At 43.3% G+C, this 18,396-nt stretch overlaps 1 protein-coding gene across 1 annotated transcript in view; it reads left to right on the top strand.

Moving 5' to 3' along the window:
• SH3D19 (SH3 domain containing 19) overlaps positions 1-18,396 on the top strand; it is a 141,195-nt gene that overhangs the window by 64,540 nt on the left and 58,259 nt on the right. The window contains exons 2-3 of the mRNA XM_040418538.1: positions 12,840-12,879; positions 17,291-17,331. Coding sequence (XP_040274472.1) covers positions 12,840-12,879; positions 17,291-17,331 — 81 coding nt within the window. The remainder of the gene's footprint in view (positions 1-12,839; positions 12,880-17,290; positions 17,332-18,396) is intronic.

The raw sequence follows: 18,396 nt of genomic DNA, 5'->3' as shown, positions 1-18,396 counted from the left end.
TTCAAGCTAGGATTTACTTTTAGCTCTATACTTTAAATAACGTGTATGGCATATGCTACTGCCATAGGAACACTGAAGGTTAATGTGTAAGGTCTCCTATAAATTATAAGGTATGTTTTCGGCTCTACAGTACATTTCCAGATGTTGCCTAGACCTGCTTTGACCCCCCCCCCCAATCCTGTCGCGGCTCATTGCCAACAATGATTCATGGAATACTTTTTTTTTTTTTGTGGTTTTTCCTTTCCCCCTCCTTATTTCTAAAATTATGGCACAAGACTGGGACTGACCTGTAGGTAAGGATACAGCTGCACAGGGTTGCTTTCTCAGCAGTTTATTTTGCTCCTAAATTTAATTCTTTATTGGTAGACCAAGAAAATGTTTATGAACAGTTTGGATGAGCTACAGAGGGCATTGAGCTTACCATAGGATGAGGAGATCCTATGCCTAATTACCGGAATACTACGGCAACCTGCATTGCATGATCATCTCTCTGGATTGGTTGTATAACCAAAGGCGGCCATACACATTCAGAAGCCGTCTGCCCTCCCGACTCCCTTCCAGCTGCCCCATACACATTCAGTGGGGAAAGCAGAGAAAGCTACTGCCCCGATCCTTCTCTTCCCTGACGTCATCTGTCTGGGGAGAATCGGGAGCTCCCCACACATATTAGACTGTCAGCTGAAACCACCAAGAATGATGGGTTCAGCTGACAATAGACTAACGTGTATGGGGGCCCATCTTTTGTACTATATCTGCTTAGACCTTAATGGGGTTGTCTAACCCCCCCCCCCCCCCCAAAAAAAGGGTGTGAGCACTGGGAAACTGGGGAAGAAATAAAAAACCCTTTCACCTCTTCAAAATCCCTCTGTTCGAGTGCCAAAGGTCCTGTCTGCACTACTTTTGGTCCCCGGTGAAAAAGAAATGATGACATTTTGTCGGTGGTCACGTGCACCAGTCCAGCCATTGACTGGCCTAAGCGGTGACATGTCCCTGAGAGCTATGTGACCTCCTTCTGGTGAGGTACACATAGATGGTGAGACCAGTGAATTGCTGCAGCATGCTGGGGTCCACATGACCACGAATAGGATGCCATCGCTTTTAGTGTGCTGAAGCAGCAGGGACACGTCCTTCCACACTGGCATGGAGCAGCTTTGAAAAGTTGAATGTTTCTTTGTTTTTTTGTTTTGTTTTTTGTTTTTTCCCCCTTTTTTTCCCACTCCTTTTTTGGGTTAGAAAAATAATTTAAGCTTACCACCCATGTATCAAAGGTAGCTTAAACTATAATTTAATGCACAGTGATTTTATTGAATTTATGCTAACCTTGTAGGTCATCAGTATCTGATGAGGGTCCGACACCCGGGATCCCCCCCCCCCCCCATCAGCTGTTTGAGGACGGACTAGCGCCCGCAGTAGTGCCACAGTATTCTCTCTGCTCACCAAGCACAATGATGTTCATTTGATAGCAGCTGTGCTACATATTGCAGCTCAGCCCCATTCACTTCAATGGGGCATAGCTGTGCCTAGGCCATGTGACCAATGAATGTGACTTCACATTGCCAATAGGAAGCTGCAAGAAGACTGCGGCACAACTGCAAGCATCGCAATCCATATGCACATGAGCAGTTAAGTGCACCAAGGGCAGCTCCAAGCCACTTGACTATGCAGCAACCTGACTCTGTCGGGAACTGGATGAGGGAGCAAGTAGAGCAAGTGTGCACAGTGTGGCTTGGGCCCGCCCCTAGTGCACTCAACTGCTATGTATTTTCCAGGATGAAGCTACAGATCTCTAAGTGAAAAGTATCATTACATTCAGCTGAGCTAGACCTACAAGGCGTTGTGCCTAGTTTTACTGTGAATTTCATAGTGACTGGTGCCCACATTGCTGAGAAAAATAAAGTTTTATGATGTTTTAATGTATGCAAATGAGCCTCCAGGAGCAACAGATTCGCTGCCGTTACACCTAGAGGCTCTGCTCTCTCAGCAACTGGGGCGCCCTCTGCACTTTGATTGACAGGGCCAGGCAGGCATGATGACGTTTACACTGCCTGGCCCTGTCAATCATTGTAGAGAGGGTGCAGCAGTTGCCGAGAGCTGAGCCTCTAGGTGTAATGAGAATGCCCCTGTTGCTCCTAGAGGCTGTCAGCAATGTGGGCACATATGAACATGAGACCATCACAGATGCCTTCAGCTGCCAAGTGCACATGTAACAGGTCAGCCAGTTCCATAGGTACAAATCTGCTGACATGGCACCGCCCCTGTCCACAGGTTGTGTGTAGAATCGCAGATCACACCCGTTGACACAACCCATGGACAGGGTGGTGTACAGTCATGTTTCTCCAATCCTGGACAACCGTTTTAAAAGTGGTGTCACACACAGCTTGTTGTGGTCCTTTTTTGAGACCAAGCCAGAAGTGGGTTGGAAAGGAATGAAAATCTAAAGGAAGGATGTATTCTTTGCCTTCCTGCTGACTTTGGTTCAACATCTGTACCAAAACTGCCCAAAGTGTTGTGTGAGACACCCACCTATATGGTTGTTGACCATGCTTGCTGCACATCTGACCAGCTTTACCATCCCATGATCCATTGCACACAACAAGAATGGCAAAGTTTTTTTTTTAAAGAAACACTCTACAGCACAGGTTTTTATTTTTTTGTTAATTTGTAATAGACGTTGTTTTCTCCTTGAAGTCAGTCTCTGGATGCACCCCTGAGATGCTCAATGTGCATCTGATAGCCTTATATAGAGAGACTGACTTCCGCTCCACACTGAAGACTTCATATGATTTAAAGAGTCCGAGAGCATTCATGTAGTAATGGGTAAGGACATTAACTGCAGATCTTTTATGTCCATTACAATGGGCCAAAGGATATTTTTTCACAAAGTACTTCTTTAAGTAATATCTGGTTTATATGCTAAAGTAAGTGGAGTATATCTGTATTCTTACTATCAAGTAATACGGTGGCATGGTGCCTCTCTCAGCCTCATCCTTTTGGATTCAGGAAAACAAATGGCTTAGGTTGAGTTCACCTTAATGTTTTTTTTTTCTACAAATTTATTTTTTTGTGCTACAAATGATAAAAAATTATTCAAAATTGTTATAATATCTTTTTTTTTTTATTTGTCACCCATTGAAAATAATTATGATGGTGGCTTTGATGTACATTGGCATTTGTTTAGAATCCCATCGAAATGAAAAGGATCTGTCTTGAGCTCGTTCCCCTATACACACACATTACCATTGAAGAAGGCCTGAACGTTACAACTTGGCTTTCCTTCAGATCTTAGAGATTTGAAACAAAGATACATTTTTGAAATCCAGATGTTGGAGCCTTTTGGTGATGGATGACCATGTTCTCACCTGCTCCTATAACTAGCAATGTACTTTCCCGGAACTCATTGCTATTCAGAGACTGTGATGTGGGCCTGTGTACAGCATTGTACTGATTCTCAATGGAGGTGTCTCTAACAGGCTGCCTGCTGTGGAAAACCCAGGTTGTGCACGGGTTGGCTGGCATCGTCAAAGACAACAAGTGGCCTCTGAGTTTTGATGCCGCTATAGCTTTTCAATGAGATCCCTGCAGATCAGTTCAGCTGCTTTTTTGTTCTAGACTGCCTCTTTTGTTTCCATTAATCCATTCAATGGTGTGATGTATGGGTACTGCGCCAGCCAAACAGCTCTCTAGTGGACAGTAGAGCCGAAAATTGTCAGTATGGCTGGCTGCTGAATGATATTTCTGCATGCAAGCTTTGCTATTATTTAAAAAAATAAAATAAAGAAATAATGAATTATTATTAACCCCATGACTGTTGGGAAAATTTGCTGCACACACAGGGCAGTCAGATCCAAGTAAATAATGTACGTTAGCTGTATTGTGTGTGCCTGATTTCTGGGGGTAAGTTGATGTTCCTGCTTATAATGAAGCTGGATTTCTGTTTAAAAATGGATCCATTGGAATGGATGGCATGTGTAATGAAGGACATCTTATCCAGGGTGAGCAAGACGAGGATCCTGAGTAATGGACCCTTGTCTATTAAAAGGAATTGTCCGGGATGATTAAAAGTCTCAGACAGTCCCTACAATGTCTTAAGGGGAAAAAAAACCTAATCTACTCACCCGTTACTCCAGTGATGTTTTCTGCGAAGGTTGGTCTCATACTCCTGCCACTGGATTGCGCATGCCACTGATGTAGACCAATGAAGACAGCGATTGGCTGCAGCAGTCATGTGCCGTATCCAGGGACGTCTGATATGCTGTGTGTAAACAAACAGCAGCAAGAGTGGCAGATAAGCCCTGCAGAAAACAGCGCTGGAGAAACAGGTGAATATATTATGGGTTTTTGTGGTACGACATTGTAGGGGTTGTCCAAAAAATTTAATTATCTCGAACAACCCCTTTAAGGGTCCATTCACACGTCCGTTGTTTCTTTCCTGATCTGTTCAGTTTTTTGCGGAACAGATCTGGACCAGATCTGGACCCATTCATTTTCAATGGGTCCTGAAAAAAAATCAGACATTGAGCTGTCCGATTTCTTTCAGGACCCATTGAAAATGAATGGGTCCAGATCTGTTCCGCAAAAAACGGAACAGATCAGGAAAGAAACAACGGACGTGTGAATGGACCCTAACTAATATTTCCTAATAGGCTATATGAAAATGAGATTTCTAATCTAAAACACGATTATTATAAGTAAGTAAAGCTGGGTCTGTGGATGCCGTATATAGAAAACCCCATAAATCCCATTAGGAATATATCAGAGAATTAATAGTTATACAGTCTGCCAAACTTAAAGGCTAGGTTCACATGAAGTTTTTTGGGAGGAGGAGGTTTTCTTGTTAGTTTTTCATTCAAAGCCAGAAGTGGATCTAGCAGGAAGGAGAAGTACACATCCTTCCTTTATATTTCCAATTCTTTTGAATCCACTTCTGGCTTTGTCTGAAAAACATGCAGGAAAATCTGCCTCAACACTTCCTCCAAAAAACTGTGGGAACCTACCCAAAGGGGTTGCCCAGGTTTTAGTTTTTTTTTATCCCCCCCTTTCAGTGGGACCTGTGTAAAACACTATACTGACCTGTTCCCTTCCACCTTGGTGAAGACAGCCTGTGAGATGGGGTCACATGTGCCACTGCAGCCATTGACTGGCCTCAGCATCGCATGTGACCCCTTACATATGGCAAGTTTACATGCAGTAATCAGAAGTCCAGTGAGGACAGCCCGGGAGCCATGGTACTCTAAAGAAGTGGCTGGGAGCAGATAAATATAGTTCTCTTCACATGTCCTGCTGCGTGGGAGACATTTAAAAAAATTGTTATCCTTGGCAACCCCTGTTAAGGACCTTCTGCATCAGATGATTGTGATTACGAACACTTGTTCCAGATCAATTCCCCATATAAAGGTTCTCAGCAATCAACCAAGAAACAAGAAAACGCTTGTTTGTCAGTTGTCTCTTTCATGTGCACATAAAAAATGATTGTTTGTCGGCAGCACACCAGCCCGTTAAATAGGGGGTGGCTGCCAACAACAATAGAAACCAAGGAAGTATTGAACGATTGTTCACGAGGCCCTTTGTTCAGGCAGTTATTTGCCAGTGTAAAAGGCCTTTAAGCGAGCTCCAAGCTCCTTACTATATTGGCAGTCATGCTTGTTACAGGCTTTCCAAGCATATCCATAAACCACTGTGCCTATGTAAATTGATGGGAATGTGGTTCCATTGCCTCTTCATTGTACTGATCAATGGGTGTCACATGAGCTAAAGGCTATGTATACCTTTTGGAGGCAATTTTTGTTTGATTGTATTTTACTAATTGTTGACTAAAAATCATATTTTCACTTGGCATTTATTAAAAATATTGAGCCATTCTGCCACAAAGGGTTAACTGTTTTTCCAACTGTGTGACTGGTACTTTTACTTTCACTTTGTGCCATCTACTGAGAAGTCATAAACAGTTATTTAAGCCACATTCTTGAGCTTTAATAAGTGTTTATAAGGTCCAAGAGCAGAGATAAGGAGTCCATCTGCTCCCCAGATGACTGAAAAGACAAAAATTTCACAAGCTGCTACTACAACATCTCAGCTATGTACACAAAATAGGATTCCATATTTTTTTTTTTTATAAAGACCAATTGAAAAAATGTTTGTTTTTTTTTAAGCTCAAAATAAGTACAATGTAATAATTTAATTCAATAATAATAAGCCTTTAAAACTGCACTGAACACCTAAGAATAGACCATCAGTGCTATATTCCCCGGGAACCCCATTAAGGGCTGTTGGTTAAGAACTTACATTGTGTAATTAGATTGAGAACAGGTTTGACTATGTTCCCCAGATGGTCGTTGTCAATGGTTTATAACTGTATGGTCCATTGTAAGTGGTGTAACCAAAAGTTCAGTGGTTTAGGCCTCTTTCACACTTGCGTTGTTGGGATCCGGCATGCAATTCCGTTGCCGGAGGTGCCCGCCGGATCCGGAAAAACGCAAGTGTACTGAAAGCATTTGAAGACGGAACCGTCTTCCAAATGCTTTCAGTGTTACTATGGCACCCAGGACGCTATTAAAGTCCTGGTTGCCATAGTAGGAGCGGGGATCGGGGGAGCGGTATACTTACAGTCCGTGCGGCTCCCGGGGCGCTCCAGAATGACGTCAGAGCGCCCCATGCGCATGGATGACGTGATCCATGCGATCACATGATCCATGCGCTTCCGGCGCCCTGACGTCACTCTGCAGCGCCCGGGGAGCCGCACGGACGGTAAGTATACTGCTCCCCCGCTCCCCACTACACTTTACCATGGCTGTCAGGACTTTAGCGTCCCGGCAGCCATGGTAACCACTCTGAAAAAGCTAAATGTCGGCTCCGGCAATGTTTAGCTTAAGGCCGGATCCGGATCAATGCCTTCCAATGGGCATTAATTCCGGATCCGGCCTTGCGGCAAGTGTTCCGGATTTTTGGCCGGAGCAAAAAGCGCAGCATGCTGCGGTATTTTCTCCGGCCAAAAAACGTTCCGTTCCGGAACTGAAGACATCCTGATGCATCCTGAACGGATTTCTCTCCATTCAGAATGCATTGGGATAAAACTGATCAGGATTCTTCCGGCATAGAGCCCCGACGACGGAACTCTATGCCGGAAGACAATAATGCAGGTGTGAAAGAGCCCTAACTTGACAGGCACGGACAGCCATTGATATAACTGCCTATTCTTGTCTGCAAAACGGACAAGAATAGGACAGGTTATATTTTTTTTGCGGACCACGGAACGGTGCAACTGTCTGAGTGCTGTCCGCATTTTTTTGCGGCTTCATTGAAGTGAATGGGTCCGCATCCAAGCCGCAAAAACTGCGGCTCGAATGCGGACCAAAACAACGGTCGTGTGCATGAGACCTAAACGTTACATAACTAATTAATTTGCATAAAGGGTTGTCAGAAGCCTGCGCGCCTATTACATTGTGTGCACTAATAATTTTAATAATCTGTATAAGATGTGAGGACTGCTTCTATAATCTTGTGTAGTCATAACATTAATGCCACCGGGGTGCCCATAAATTAAACTCTCCATAAAATACAACATTCGCCTAATAACGAATCTGTCGTGCTCGATGTAGAACTTTAATCCATTTAGCATGTTGACCTTTTCTTTAGCCAATTGTATTTTGTACATCTGTTGTAATAAAACAATGGCGTCCCTCGTGTGTGTAATTGCAGATTTTCATGCTGGATTCCAAGTCTATCTAGTCGTACTCTGGAGAGAATAGCCCCGTGGAATAGTGTGTGGAAAAACTGGTAACTGATAAAAGAATAAATGCCCAGGGTCCCCTTTTTTGGGGTCAGGCTTTATTTGGGCGCAGCTGATCTCATGATGTCAGTAATGCACAATTGGACACACAGGAATTACAGATTTTAGGAGAATCTACCACACAGAAGCTCAGTGGTTATCACTTTTGCCTATGTTTGAATCTGACCATGGGTAACATCTGCATGGGATTTGTATGTTCTACATGTGTCTCTGTGGGTTTACTCGGGGTGCCTCAACTTCCTCCCACACCCCAAAGACATTCTGATTGGTTAAAGGAATAGTAAACCTAGAAATGGTTGCCAAAACTAAATAAGAAATATAGTTGTCGTCACTGTTTGCTTGTTTGCAGCACTTGCTGCATGGTTCTGATAGAAAAAGTCTTGTAGAAATCCTGCCTAGAACAAAGGTGTAACAGTAATTTCCTGCTGATCTGCTCCATATTTGGCTGGAGACTGATCGATGGGTGGGTCTTCACCAAATTTTTTGTCCTACTTCAGACAGGGAGCCAGTAAGGAGGTTCCTGCTGCAACCACATATCTTACAAGTTGTTAAAGGTGTTTTAAAGGGAACCTGTCACCGGGATTTGATGTATAGATGGCCGCTAACACATCCGCAATATCCAGTCCCCATAGCTCTCTGTGCTTTTATTGTGGAAAAAAACGATTTGCTCCATATGCAAATTAACCTGAGATGTGTCCTGTACGTGAGATGAGTCCAGCATGAAGGAGCCCAGCACCGCCCCGCATCCTCAGAATCTCCTCCTTACTCCCAGATGTCAGACAGCCAGAGCGCCGTAATCTCGTGATGAGCGAGCTAGCGCATGCGCAGTGTCCTCATAGTGTTCCTTCCCTGTGCTGGCATCAGCCTCAGGGAAGGAACAGCGCATGCTCTAGCTCGCGCATCGTGAGATTACGGCGCTCTGGCTGTCTGACGTTGGGGAGCAAAGAGGAGATTCTGAGGATGCGGGGCGGTGCTGCGCTCCATCTCACGTACAGGACACATCTCAGGGTAATTTGCATATGTATCAAATCGTTTTTTTACACAATAAAAGCACTCAGAGCTATGGGGACTGGGTATTGCGGATGTGCTAGCGGCCATCTAGCAAACCATGTCCTCAGCTCTATACATCAAATCCCAGTGACAGGTTCCCTTTAAGTAAGAGTAAGGACACATGGATGACCTCCTGAGACAAAAAGATTTTTTTTTGTTGTATTATTATTTTTATTTTTTGTACATTTTCTGTGTTTAGTGTTTTTTATAGAAATTGGTCAAAGTGTGTATGTGTGTGTTTTTTGAGATATCCTCATCATCATCATCCTAACCAAGTCACCCTAAAAAGGCTTGTGTCATCAGAATCATTGTAGTGAAACGTTCTCACCTGCGAAATGTGGGCAGGTCAGCAGAAGCTATCAGTCTTGGTCCCGCCCTCATCTCTGGCTTAATTTATGAAAAAAAAACCTTTTAATATATGCAAATGAGCCTCTAGGAGCAATAGGGACCTTGAGTTACTCCTGGAGGCTCAGTTCGCCCCCTGCTGGTGCCGTGCCTCCTGCACTTTGATGGTGTAAACATCATTACGTCTGGCACTGACTTCTCCTAGCCTCGTGCCTTAATAGTGATTCATTGTGAAAAAAAGTTCCAAGTATGGAACTAGATGTCATTGGAATCAAAACTGCGCACTTCAGCACCTGGTGCAGTACAGAGGAGAACTGCTGGCGAGCCTCTCTCCTCTACTGCGCCTGTATCGGGTACTGAAGTGCACGGTTTTGAATCCAGTGGGATCTAGTTCCACACCTGGGAACTTTTTTCAAAATGAATCTTATTCACTTAATAAGGCTACTTTCACACTTGCGGCAGAGTGACCTGGCAAGCAGTTCCGTCACTGGCAATCTACATGCAAACGGACAGCATTTGTAGACTGATCCGTCTTACAAATGCATTGATGTCATCCGGAGAAACGGATCCGTTATATACTTTTTTTTCACATTTTTACCGGTCTGCGCATGCACAGACCGGAAGAACGGAGCCTGCATTGCGGTATTCTTAATGCTGGAGCCGGCACTAATACATTTCAATGTAAATTATTGCCGGATCCGGCATTCTGGCAACTGATCCAGAATTTTGGACGGAGATAATACCGCAGCATACCGTGGTATTTCCCCCGTCCAAAACGCCGTTCAGTGACTGAACTGAAGACATCCTGATGCATCCTGAACGGATTTCTCTCCATTCAGAATGCATGGGGATGAAACTGATCAGTTCTTTTCCGGTATTGAGCCCCTATGACGGAACTCAGTGCCGGAAAAGAAAAACGCTAGTGTGAAAGTACGGTACCCTCAATCTGTTGCTTGAAATCAGTCTTAATTTTCAACAGAATTCTAAGGAACCTGTTATGTTGAACAATCAGGCAGTATGTTATAGAGCAGGTGAAGCTGAGCAGATTGATGTATAGTGTTGTGGGAAAAGATGCAGCATAAGAAAGCATTCACTGAGTAGGACTGGACTCTGGACTCTGAAAATGGTTTTCTGGTATTTAGATATTGTGAATATCAGATTGTTTGTGGCAGCTGCCTGTTCTAGAAACTATACAGTGCATGGAGCCAGAAGCAGAAGTGTCTGTCCACTGTGTAGAGGCCGTGCCGCAGCTCTGCTTCTATTCAAGTGAGCGGGATCTGAGCTGCACTACACAGTCACTACAAATTATAGTCTTCCATCCATTGTATAGTTACTGGCGGCTGCTCGGTGAGTGTGTCAGACCCCCACTGATCTATCCTGAGGATAGGTTATTAACACATAAGTACTGGATAACCCTTTTGTATTATAAAGAATCATTTCCCATGAAACTATATTATTCTGCTCAGCTCCTCCTGCTCTATACCATGCTGCATGCATAAGGCCGTGTTCACCTCTGCATTGTGAACTCTGGCACTGTAATCGGGTCACTGTTTCCGGCTTACATGCCAGCTTTCAGCTGGACAAAAAAAATGCTACCCGCGATATTTTTTTGCCAGAAAGCAGCTTGATTACCACCGGATCTGGAATCCCATTACAGTGAATGGGGATCTGGTGATGCACGGTGGTGTCCGGCTATGCAGATGTGAACCCAGCCTTCCAGATTGCATGTTCAACAGGAAAGGCTGCTTTAATAAAATAGTCCTCAACCCACCCGCTCTATAGTGTTAATCAGTACCTTATGTGTGTTGCAAAAAAAATATCTTTAGAGGGTAAAAATAACTCAAAAAAATGTGACTGCACAAGTTCCCGTAAACTTGAAAATGTTACCATTGCCAGGAATGATGGAATTTCATACTTGCACTCTGTCAGCATACATTACATGTTTCATATTTAGATTTCATGTTTGTGCAAACTTTTCAAAGAAACCGGTTTTAAAACCATTCTAATAATAAATGTATGTTGGTACCTTTAAGATGCCATTTAGAGTGGCTGTATAGCTATAATTTTTGTGCTGCCATTATAGATGGACTCCTATAATGCTGTATAATAATTGGCTTTCCCTAAGGCCTAATTCACATGGCAATTACATCCGTCAATGTGCTCTCTGGACTGCACCCATATAGCACATGGACCCATTAAGTAAATTTTGCTATTCACACTCACAACATGCTGCACTCGCTACTTAAGTGAACGGGTCCGGAAAAAACTGATGCACAATGTTTTGTGGACAGAAATTGGAATGGCCTTCTGAATCGGGTCTAAATCAGATAGTCTCATCTGTAAAGACTACAACTCCTACAATGCAAACTCTCAGCGTAAGGCCTTATGCACACGACCGTTCCATTTTTTGCGGTCCGCAAACCACGGATCCGCAAAAAACGGAAGCCGCCCGTGTGCCTTCCGCAATTTACGGAACGGGCGGCCCATTGTAGAAATGCCTATTCTTGTCCGCAAAACGGACAAGAATAGGACACGTTATATTTTTTTTGCAGGGCCACGGAACGGAGCAATGGATGCGGACAGCAGACGGAGGGCTGTCTGCATCTTTTGCGGCTCCATTGAAGTGAATGGGTCCGCATCCGAGCCGCAAAAATGCGGCTCGGATGCGGACTAAAACAACGGCCGTGTGCATGAGGCCTAAGGCTGTACTCACATGGCCATGTGTACACACAGCATAATTTCAGTACGGGACAGAAGACCCGCAGTTGGGCTGGAACTCGCCATATCATAGATTACTATTATGTGGAGAGTTCGCACTTGAGCAGCAGTTGCTCTGAGAAAGGTGGCCGTCACAGACCGCGCTTGGTCATGTGAATGCAGCCTAACATATGCAAGCTGATTTCAGCTCTAAAGCTAGCAGAATTGTGAATGCAGTTCTAGACTATAATACAGGCTGTAACACATAAGCTGCTTGAGAATGATTTGATGTGATTGAAGTTGAATTGGTGCACTTTTTGTGCACTATATGTGATCATAATGTCCGTTCTTACTCTGGTAGGAAAAGTAAGGTGAAGTATACAAGTTCTCTAATCGTCTTTTCTCCCTGAGTCTAGCTGCTATGGTGTCTTGCATACACAGCACACATAGGGGAGCAGAATCTCTGCTTTTTTTATCACTAGCTCTCATACAAAGAAAACGCCAGCAGTATTGAAGACATTCTAGAGAAGTACTGACTAGTATAGATGTGAATTCAGTAGCTGTGAGATGGTAAAACAGCAGCAGCATGTCTGTGTGTATCTCTGCTTCTCTCGGCTCCTCCCCTTTCCATAGACTTCTATAGGCAGCATGTCATTTGATACCTCAGTAAGCAGAAAGTCTGTCTCCTCTCCCCAGATGGTTTTAGGGAGTCAGTGAACAGTGGGGGGAAGAAAGAAACCTCATAAGTCTAGAAATAAGCATTTTTCTTTGATAAGATGTATTAGAAATATTTTCTTATATTCACCTGTACTTTATGCAAAGTTTGTTGAAACTACAATGACCATTAAAGCCAAAATAAGAATGGATCATAAATTTATTGATTCCAATCCAGTTTCAGAATGTTATATGTTTTTTTTTATTATTATTTACACTAAATATCTTCATTAAATCTTTGTTTCAGAACGTCCAGAAAGGAATAAGCCAGAACACCGGTTTCCTGGGTAAGTGCTGATACAGACTATTACTGTATATCAGAGATTGTACTCTTGTTGGCGGTGTTTCTATTCTGCAAGTTTTAATTGTATAATTAACGCAGCAATTTTGTAGCAAAAAGTGAAAACTTGAATAAAAAAAGTTTTTGGTTTAAAGGTCTCTTTTACACTACCCTGTAATTACCAGATTAATCAGTTTTCTGGTGCACTGAAGACCTCACGTGTTGGAAAAAGTGCATCTCCTTTGTCAAGGATTTCTGACACCTTTCTATTTGGAGAAGTGCCTGGAAAGCATAAGAAGACAATACCAAGTCTGATTTGTTTGTTTTTTAGACTTTGACAGATTTACTTTATTTATCCCTGTGTTGGATGCTACACACCGTTCTTTGATGAATTCCTCCCCATAAAGTTTTATAAATTTTTTGTGCAGTACGTTAGCACGTGATGAGGACACATCTTCCCCAATGTCTGAATGTGAAAGGGTCCTGGCTTTGTCCACCCCTGTAACAAAAGTGAAGTGATGTCATTCTAAAGGCTTTTAAACCTGGGTGTGTCGTAGTGTGTTTCAGGAAAGATCTGCATATGCTGCTTTTTATTTTTTTAAAGCAAGCTATAATTGAGATCACATTTGGAAAATACATTTCTGTTCTAAATTCATCCCTTTTTCCCCACACTGGGCTGGGCTGTTTAATTGGTTGTACCGCAGATGTAGTGTGTGTATGTGTGTGTATATATACAGGGAGTGCAGAATTATTAGGCAAGTTGTATTTTTGAGGATTAATTTTATTATTGAACAACAACCATGTTCTCAATGAACCCAAAAAACTCATTAATATCAAAGCTGAATATTTTTGGAAGTAGTTTTTAGTTTGTTTTTAGTTTTAGCTATTTTAGGGGGATATCTGTGTGTGCAGGTGACTATTACTGTGCATAATTATTAGGCAACTTAACAAAAAACAAATATATACCCATTTCAATTGTTTATTTTTACCAGTGAAACCAATATAACATCTCAACATTCACAAATATACATTTCTGACATTCAAAAACAAAACAAAAACAAATCAGTGACCAATATAGCCACCTTTCTTTGCAAGGACACTCAAAAGCCTGCCATCCATGGATTCTGTCAGTGTTTTGATCTGTTCACCGTCAACATTGCGTGCAGCAGCAACCACAGCCTCCCAGACACTGTTCAGAGAGGTGTACTGTTTTCCCTCCTTGTAAATCTCACATTTGATGATAGACCACAGGTTCTCAATGGGGTTCAGATCAGGTGAACAAGGAGGCCATGTCATTAGATTTTCTTCTTTTATACCCTTTCTTGCCAGCCACGCTGTGGAGTACTTGGACGCGTGTGATGGAGCATTGTCCTGCATGAAAATCATGTTTTTCTTGAAGGATGCAGACTTCTTCCTGTACCACTGCTTGAAGAAGGTGTCTTCCAGAAACTGGCAGTAGGACTGGGAGTTGAGCTTGACTCCATCCTCAACCCGAAAATGTCCCACAAGCTCATCTTTGATGATAACAGCCCAAACCAGTACTCCACCTCCACCTTGCTGGCGTCTGAGTCGGACTGGAGCTCTCTGCCCTTTACCAATCCAGCCACGGGCCCATCCATCTGGCCCATCAAGACTCACTCTCATTTCATCAGTCCATAAAACCTTAGAAAAGTCTTGAGATATTTCTTGGCCCAGTCTTGACATTTCAGCTTGTGTGTCTTGTTCAGTGGTGGTCGTCTTTCAGCCTTTCTTACCTTGGCCATGTCTCTGAGTATTGCACACCTTGTGCTTTTGGGCACTCCAGTGATGTTGCAGCTCTGAAATATGGCCAAACTGGTGGCAAGTGGCATCTTGGCAGCTGCACGCTTGACTTTTCTCAGTTCATGGGCAGTTATTTTGCGCCTTGGTTTTTCCACACGCTTCTTGCGACCCTGTTGACTATTTTGAATGAAACGCTTGATTGTTCGATGATCACGCTTCAGAAGCTTTGCAATTTTAAGAGTGCTGCATCCCTCTGCAAGATATCTCACTATTTTTGACTTTTCTGAGCCTGTCAAGTCCTTCTTTTGACCCATTTTGCCAAAGGAAAGGAAGTTGCCTAATAATTATGCACACCTAATATAGGGTGTTGATGTCATTAGACCACACCCCTTCTCATTACAGAGATGCACATCACCTAATATGCTTAATTGGTAGTAGGCTTTCGTGCCTATACAGCTTGGAGTAAGACAACATGCATAAAGAGGATGATGTGGTCAAAATACTCATTTGCCTAATAATTCTGCACGCAGTGTATGTGTGTGTGTGTGTGTGTATGTATGTATGTATATGTGTGTGTGTGTGTGTGTGTGTGTATATGTATATGTATATGTATATATATATATATATATATATATATATATATAGTAATCAGTGACTGGGACGAGCCTCCCTAACGTCACCCGCAATGCTAGGGAGACTCATCCCTGTCACCGCCTGCTGTTGGCTAACCCCTTCCACCCCCCAATGCCGGATTTTTTAATCCTCGCGATGGGGAGATGTAAAGGCGGCCAGCCATGTAGGCGTTAGTAGCAAAGCGGGTGCTGGTGAGCAAGGTAAGTACATTGTGTGCGTGTGTGTATGGGGGAGATTTCAGGGGTTGGATAACCGCTTTAATGTCTGGTGGCAGGATTCCACACCAGTCCATCTAAAAAGGGCTTCTGGCCCAAGAGACTGTTACCATACATAGCAAATCAATATAGCAAATATTTTTAAAGGGCTTCTGCCCTTTTACAATGTAGAAAAAAACTCACTGAAAAAAGTGGCCTAAACGGGTGTAAATGCTTCAAACCCAGACACTGTAGCGAGTCTATAACCGGGGGAGCAATTCCTCCGCATGCGGTCCGCAGACATCGGCAATCCCCAGCAAAAAATGTGTACAATGGAGGATGCCGGTGCGGACCGCATGCAACACAAGAACATCTTACACAAAATGATACATTGTGCAAATGAAAAAAATATATATACACACAAATCACTGCAGAAAATGTACCAAAATGATACGCAACTGACAATACTAGCTAATTCCTCAGGCCGATGTCAAAAGATGAGAACTTTGCCAATATCTTCCAGTCAGGAACATATTGGAGCCCCTCTGCAGTGATTTGTGTGTATATATATTTTTTCATCTGCACAATGTATCATTTTGTGTAAGATGTCCTTGTGGTGCATGCGGTCCGCCCCGGCATCCTCCATTGTACGCAAGGACATCCCTTCAGAGAAACACACACCCGCTTGCTGGCACAAACCTTTTAACTGTAGCCGGCCGCACCCCTCTTGGCCTCTGGGAGGGGTCCACTCCCCTTCTGCTGGGCTGGCAGCACATGAGCCACAAAACCGATTAGGGCTCCTGGCTCCAGACCAGAATGTCGCAGGGAGGTGGTTCTGGGACTAATGGATCTGCCTGGGTTCCGGCTACCAGTAGAGTCCAAGCATGGTACCGTTATTTGGTTTCTGTTGGGAGATATGTATATCTCTCCTCCCTGGCATCCCACCACCAAGCTATGACCACGGGTCTGTTCATCGTGGCCACAGGGACACAAATAGGCATCTGGTTTATGTCTGTGATGGACGGGCGATTCATAATTCCTTATGAACCGCCGGTTCCATGATGTCTGATAATGTTCATTGAACTGGGGAATGGCCTAGACCCCCAACAGTGAAGTTTTTCCTGTTCCATTAACTGAGTTCCTGGTTGGCTGAATGGAGGTGAGAAATGTAAACAAAGGTGGATCTCTGCCATCTGACTGGCTTTGAAGCAGGCTGACAGTAAAGATTAATCCATATTCCTCACAGGAAGATATACATAAAATAAGAAGCTACATGAGCATATCTGTTAAAAACCATAGTAATCCCCTTTAAGAACTTGCAGTTATTTCAGGGGAAAACGTTCTTAAAGTCATGACCTTTTACTGAGAAACTCCTAACAGGATGGCTTCTCTGTAGCTTTGCACTGTATCGTGTTTTGTAAGTGCGTGTTTGTTTTTAATCATGTTTGCCTCTCCTGGGACCAGTCATCTGGAGACTTGAAGTTCGCTGGCAGATAAATGCTCCTCTTGATACATCGCCATAGAGAAGGATTGAGGTTTACATGAAATACTGAAGAGCTGTGTATATCTCCTGTACTTCTCATGGCATCTTACCTTCTGGAATACTGCATTTCCTATGGAGCGGTCGCCCTGTCATGATTCTAGTTTCTGTTACCGAGGGCGGGATCATGAGATTACTTTACAGTGCTGGAATAAACAAAGTAAATTGGCCTTAGATATTGGAACTGCCTTTCTTTTTACAATAGAAGTCACGCAGGCAGAGTCGGCTATTGCGCAGCGTGGAAGATGGGCTTTTTTCAGTTTCAGTTAACCCGTTCTCCTGTTTTCCAGGCAAGGACCTCTGTCATCCATAAGGGCCGTTATTAAGAGAAGTAAGTTCTGCTTTATTTCTTACTTCATAAACATGTGACAGCATAGGGTTAAATCTCAGTGTCTACATGAGGTTTGCTTGACGTTTTTATTTCGTCACCTACAAACTTATTTTCAGCTGAAGAACACATGTACATGTACACGTTAAATAAAACATGTCGGCCCATCCTTTCTGTCCAACTTACTCAGAGGGAGTCAAGGAGCAGATAATTTCTTTAGTGATAATGACGTGCTCTTCCCAGTCATAGAGACTAGCTATATACTTCTCTCCATCCCGTACCCTACACTGATCTGTCACCAGTGCTGAATGTACTGAGCACATTGCGTTCAGCTTCTTCTCAGAAGAGGCATGGCTGGAGCCTGGGAAGGTGAGGGATCCACTGGACAGGAAGTATCTACTACCTAGTCCACCAGTGATGCTGGCAAGAACTCCTTTACTACACCTGTGAGGCTGCTATTAACTATTCTATTACCATTAACGCCTTCATCAGTATTGACCGTCTAGGATAAAATGTAAGCCACCCTATACCACCAGGGATAACGTTGATTCCTCACGTGTACATTGTAAATAACTGATAAGGATTCCAGATTGTTATTTTCTATTTTTCTACTTCCCCTGTTCCCCCACTGTTTCCCCCACTGTCAGCGCTCAAAGCTGCACTGAAAGGCATGATCAGGACTGCACATGCACAGGGGTCCTTGCCATTATGTTAGATTTGAACAGTAGTCCAGACTTGTGTTTCAGAGCAGCTTTTACCACTGATAGTAGCGGGACTAGGGGTACTAAGAAAATAAAAACAGTGATCTGGACTCCTTATCTGCAGTACTACACATATATTACTTCCGGTAATAGTTCAAGATCATGGGGACAGATTCCCTTTAACATCTTTTATTGGCAAATATGATTGAAGGTTTCAGTTTGTTCATCTTTATCTTCCCTATCCCTTCCTACATCCACCATCCTGTATTAGCATGCACATCATTCAGGAGCTGACAGTGACTTCTCTTAGTCTTAGGGCTCATGCACATGACCGTATGTTCAGTCCGCATTCGATCCGTGTTTTTTT

The sequence above is a fragment of the Bufo bufo genome, chromosome 2, assembly GCF_905171765.1.
Source record: "Bufo bufo chromosome 2, aBufBuf1.1, whole genome shotgun sequence".
Lineage (NCBI taxonomy): Eukaryota > Metazoa > Chordata > Amphibia > Anura > Bufonidae > Bufo > Bufo bufo.
Note: the sequence above shows the minus strand (reverse complement) of the source record. Positions and strands in the feature narration are given on the sequence as shown.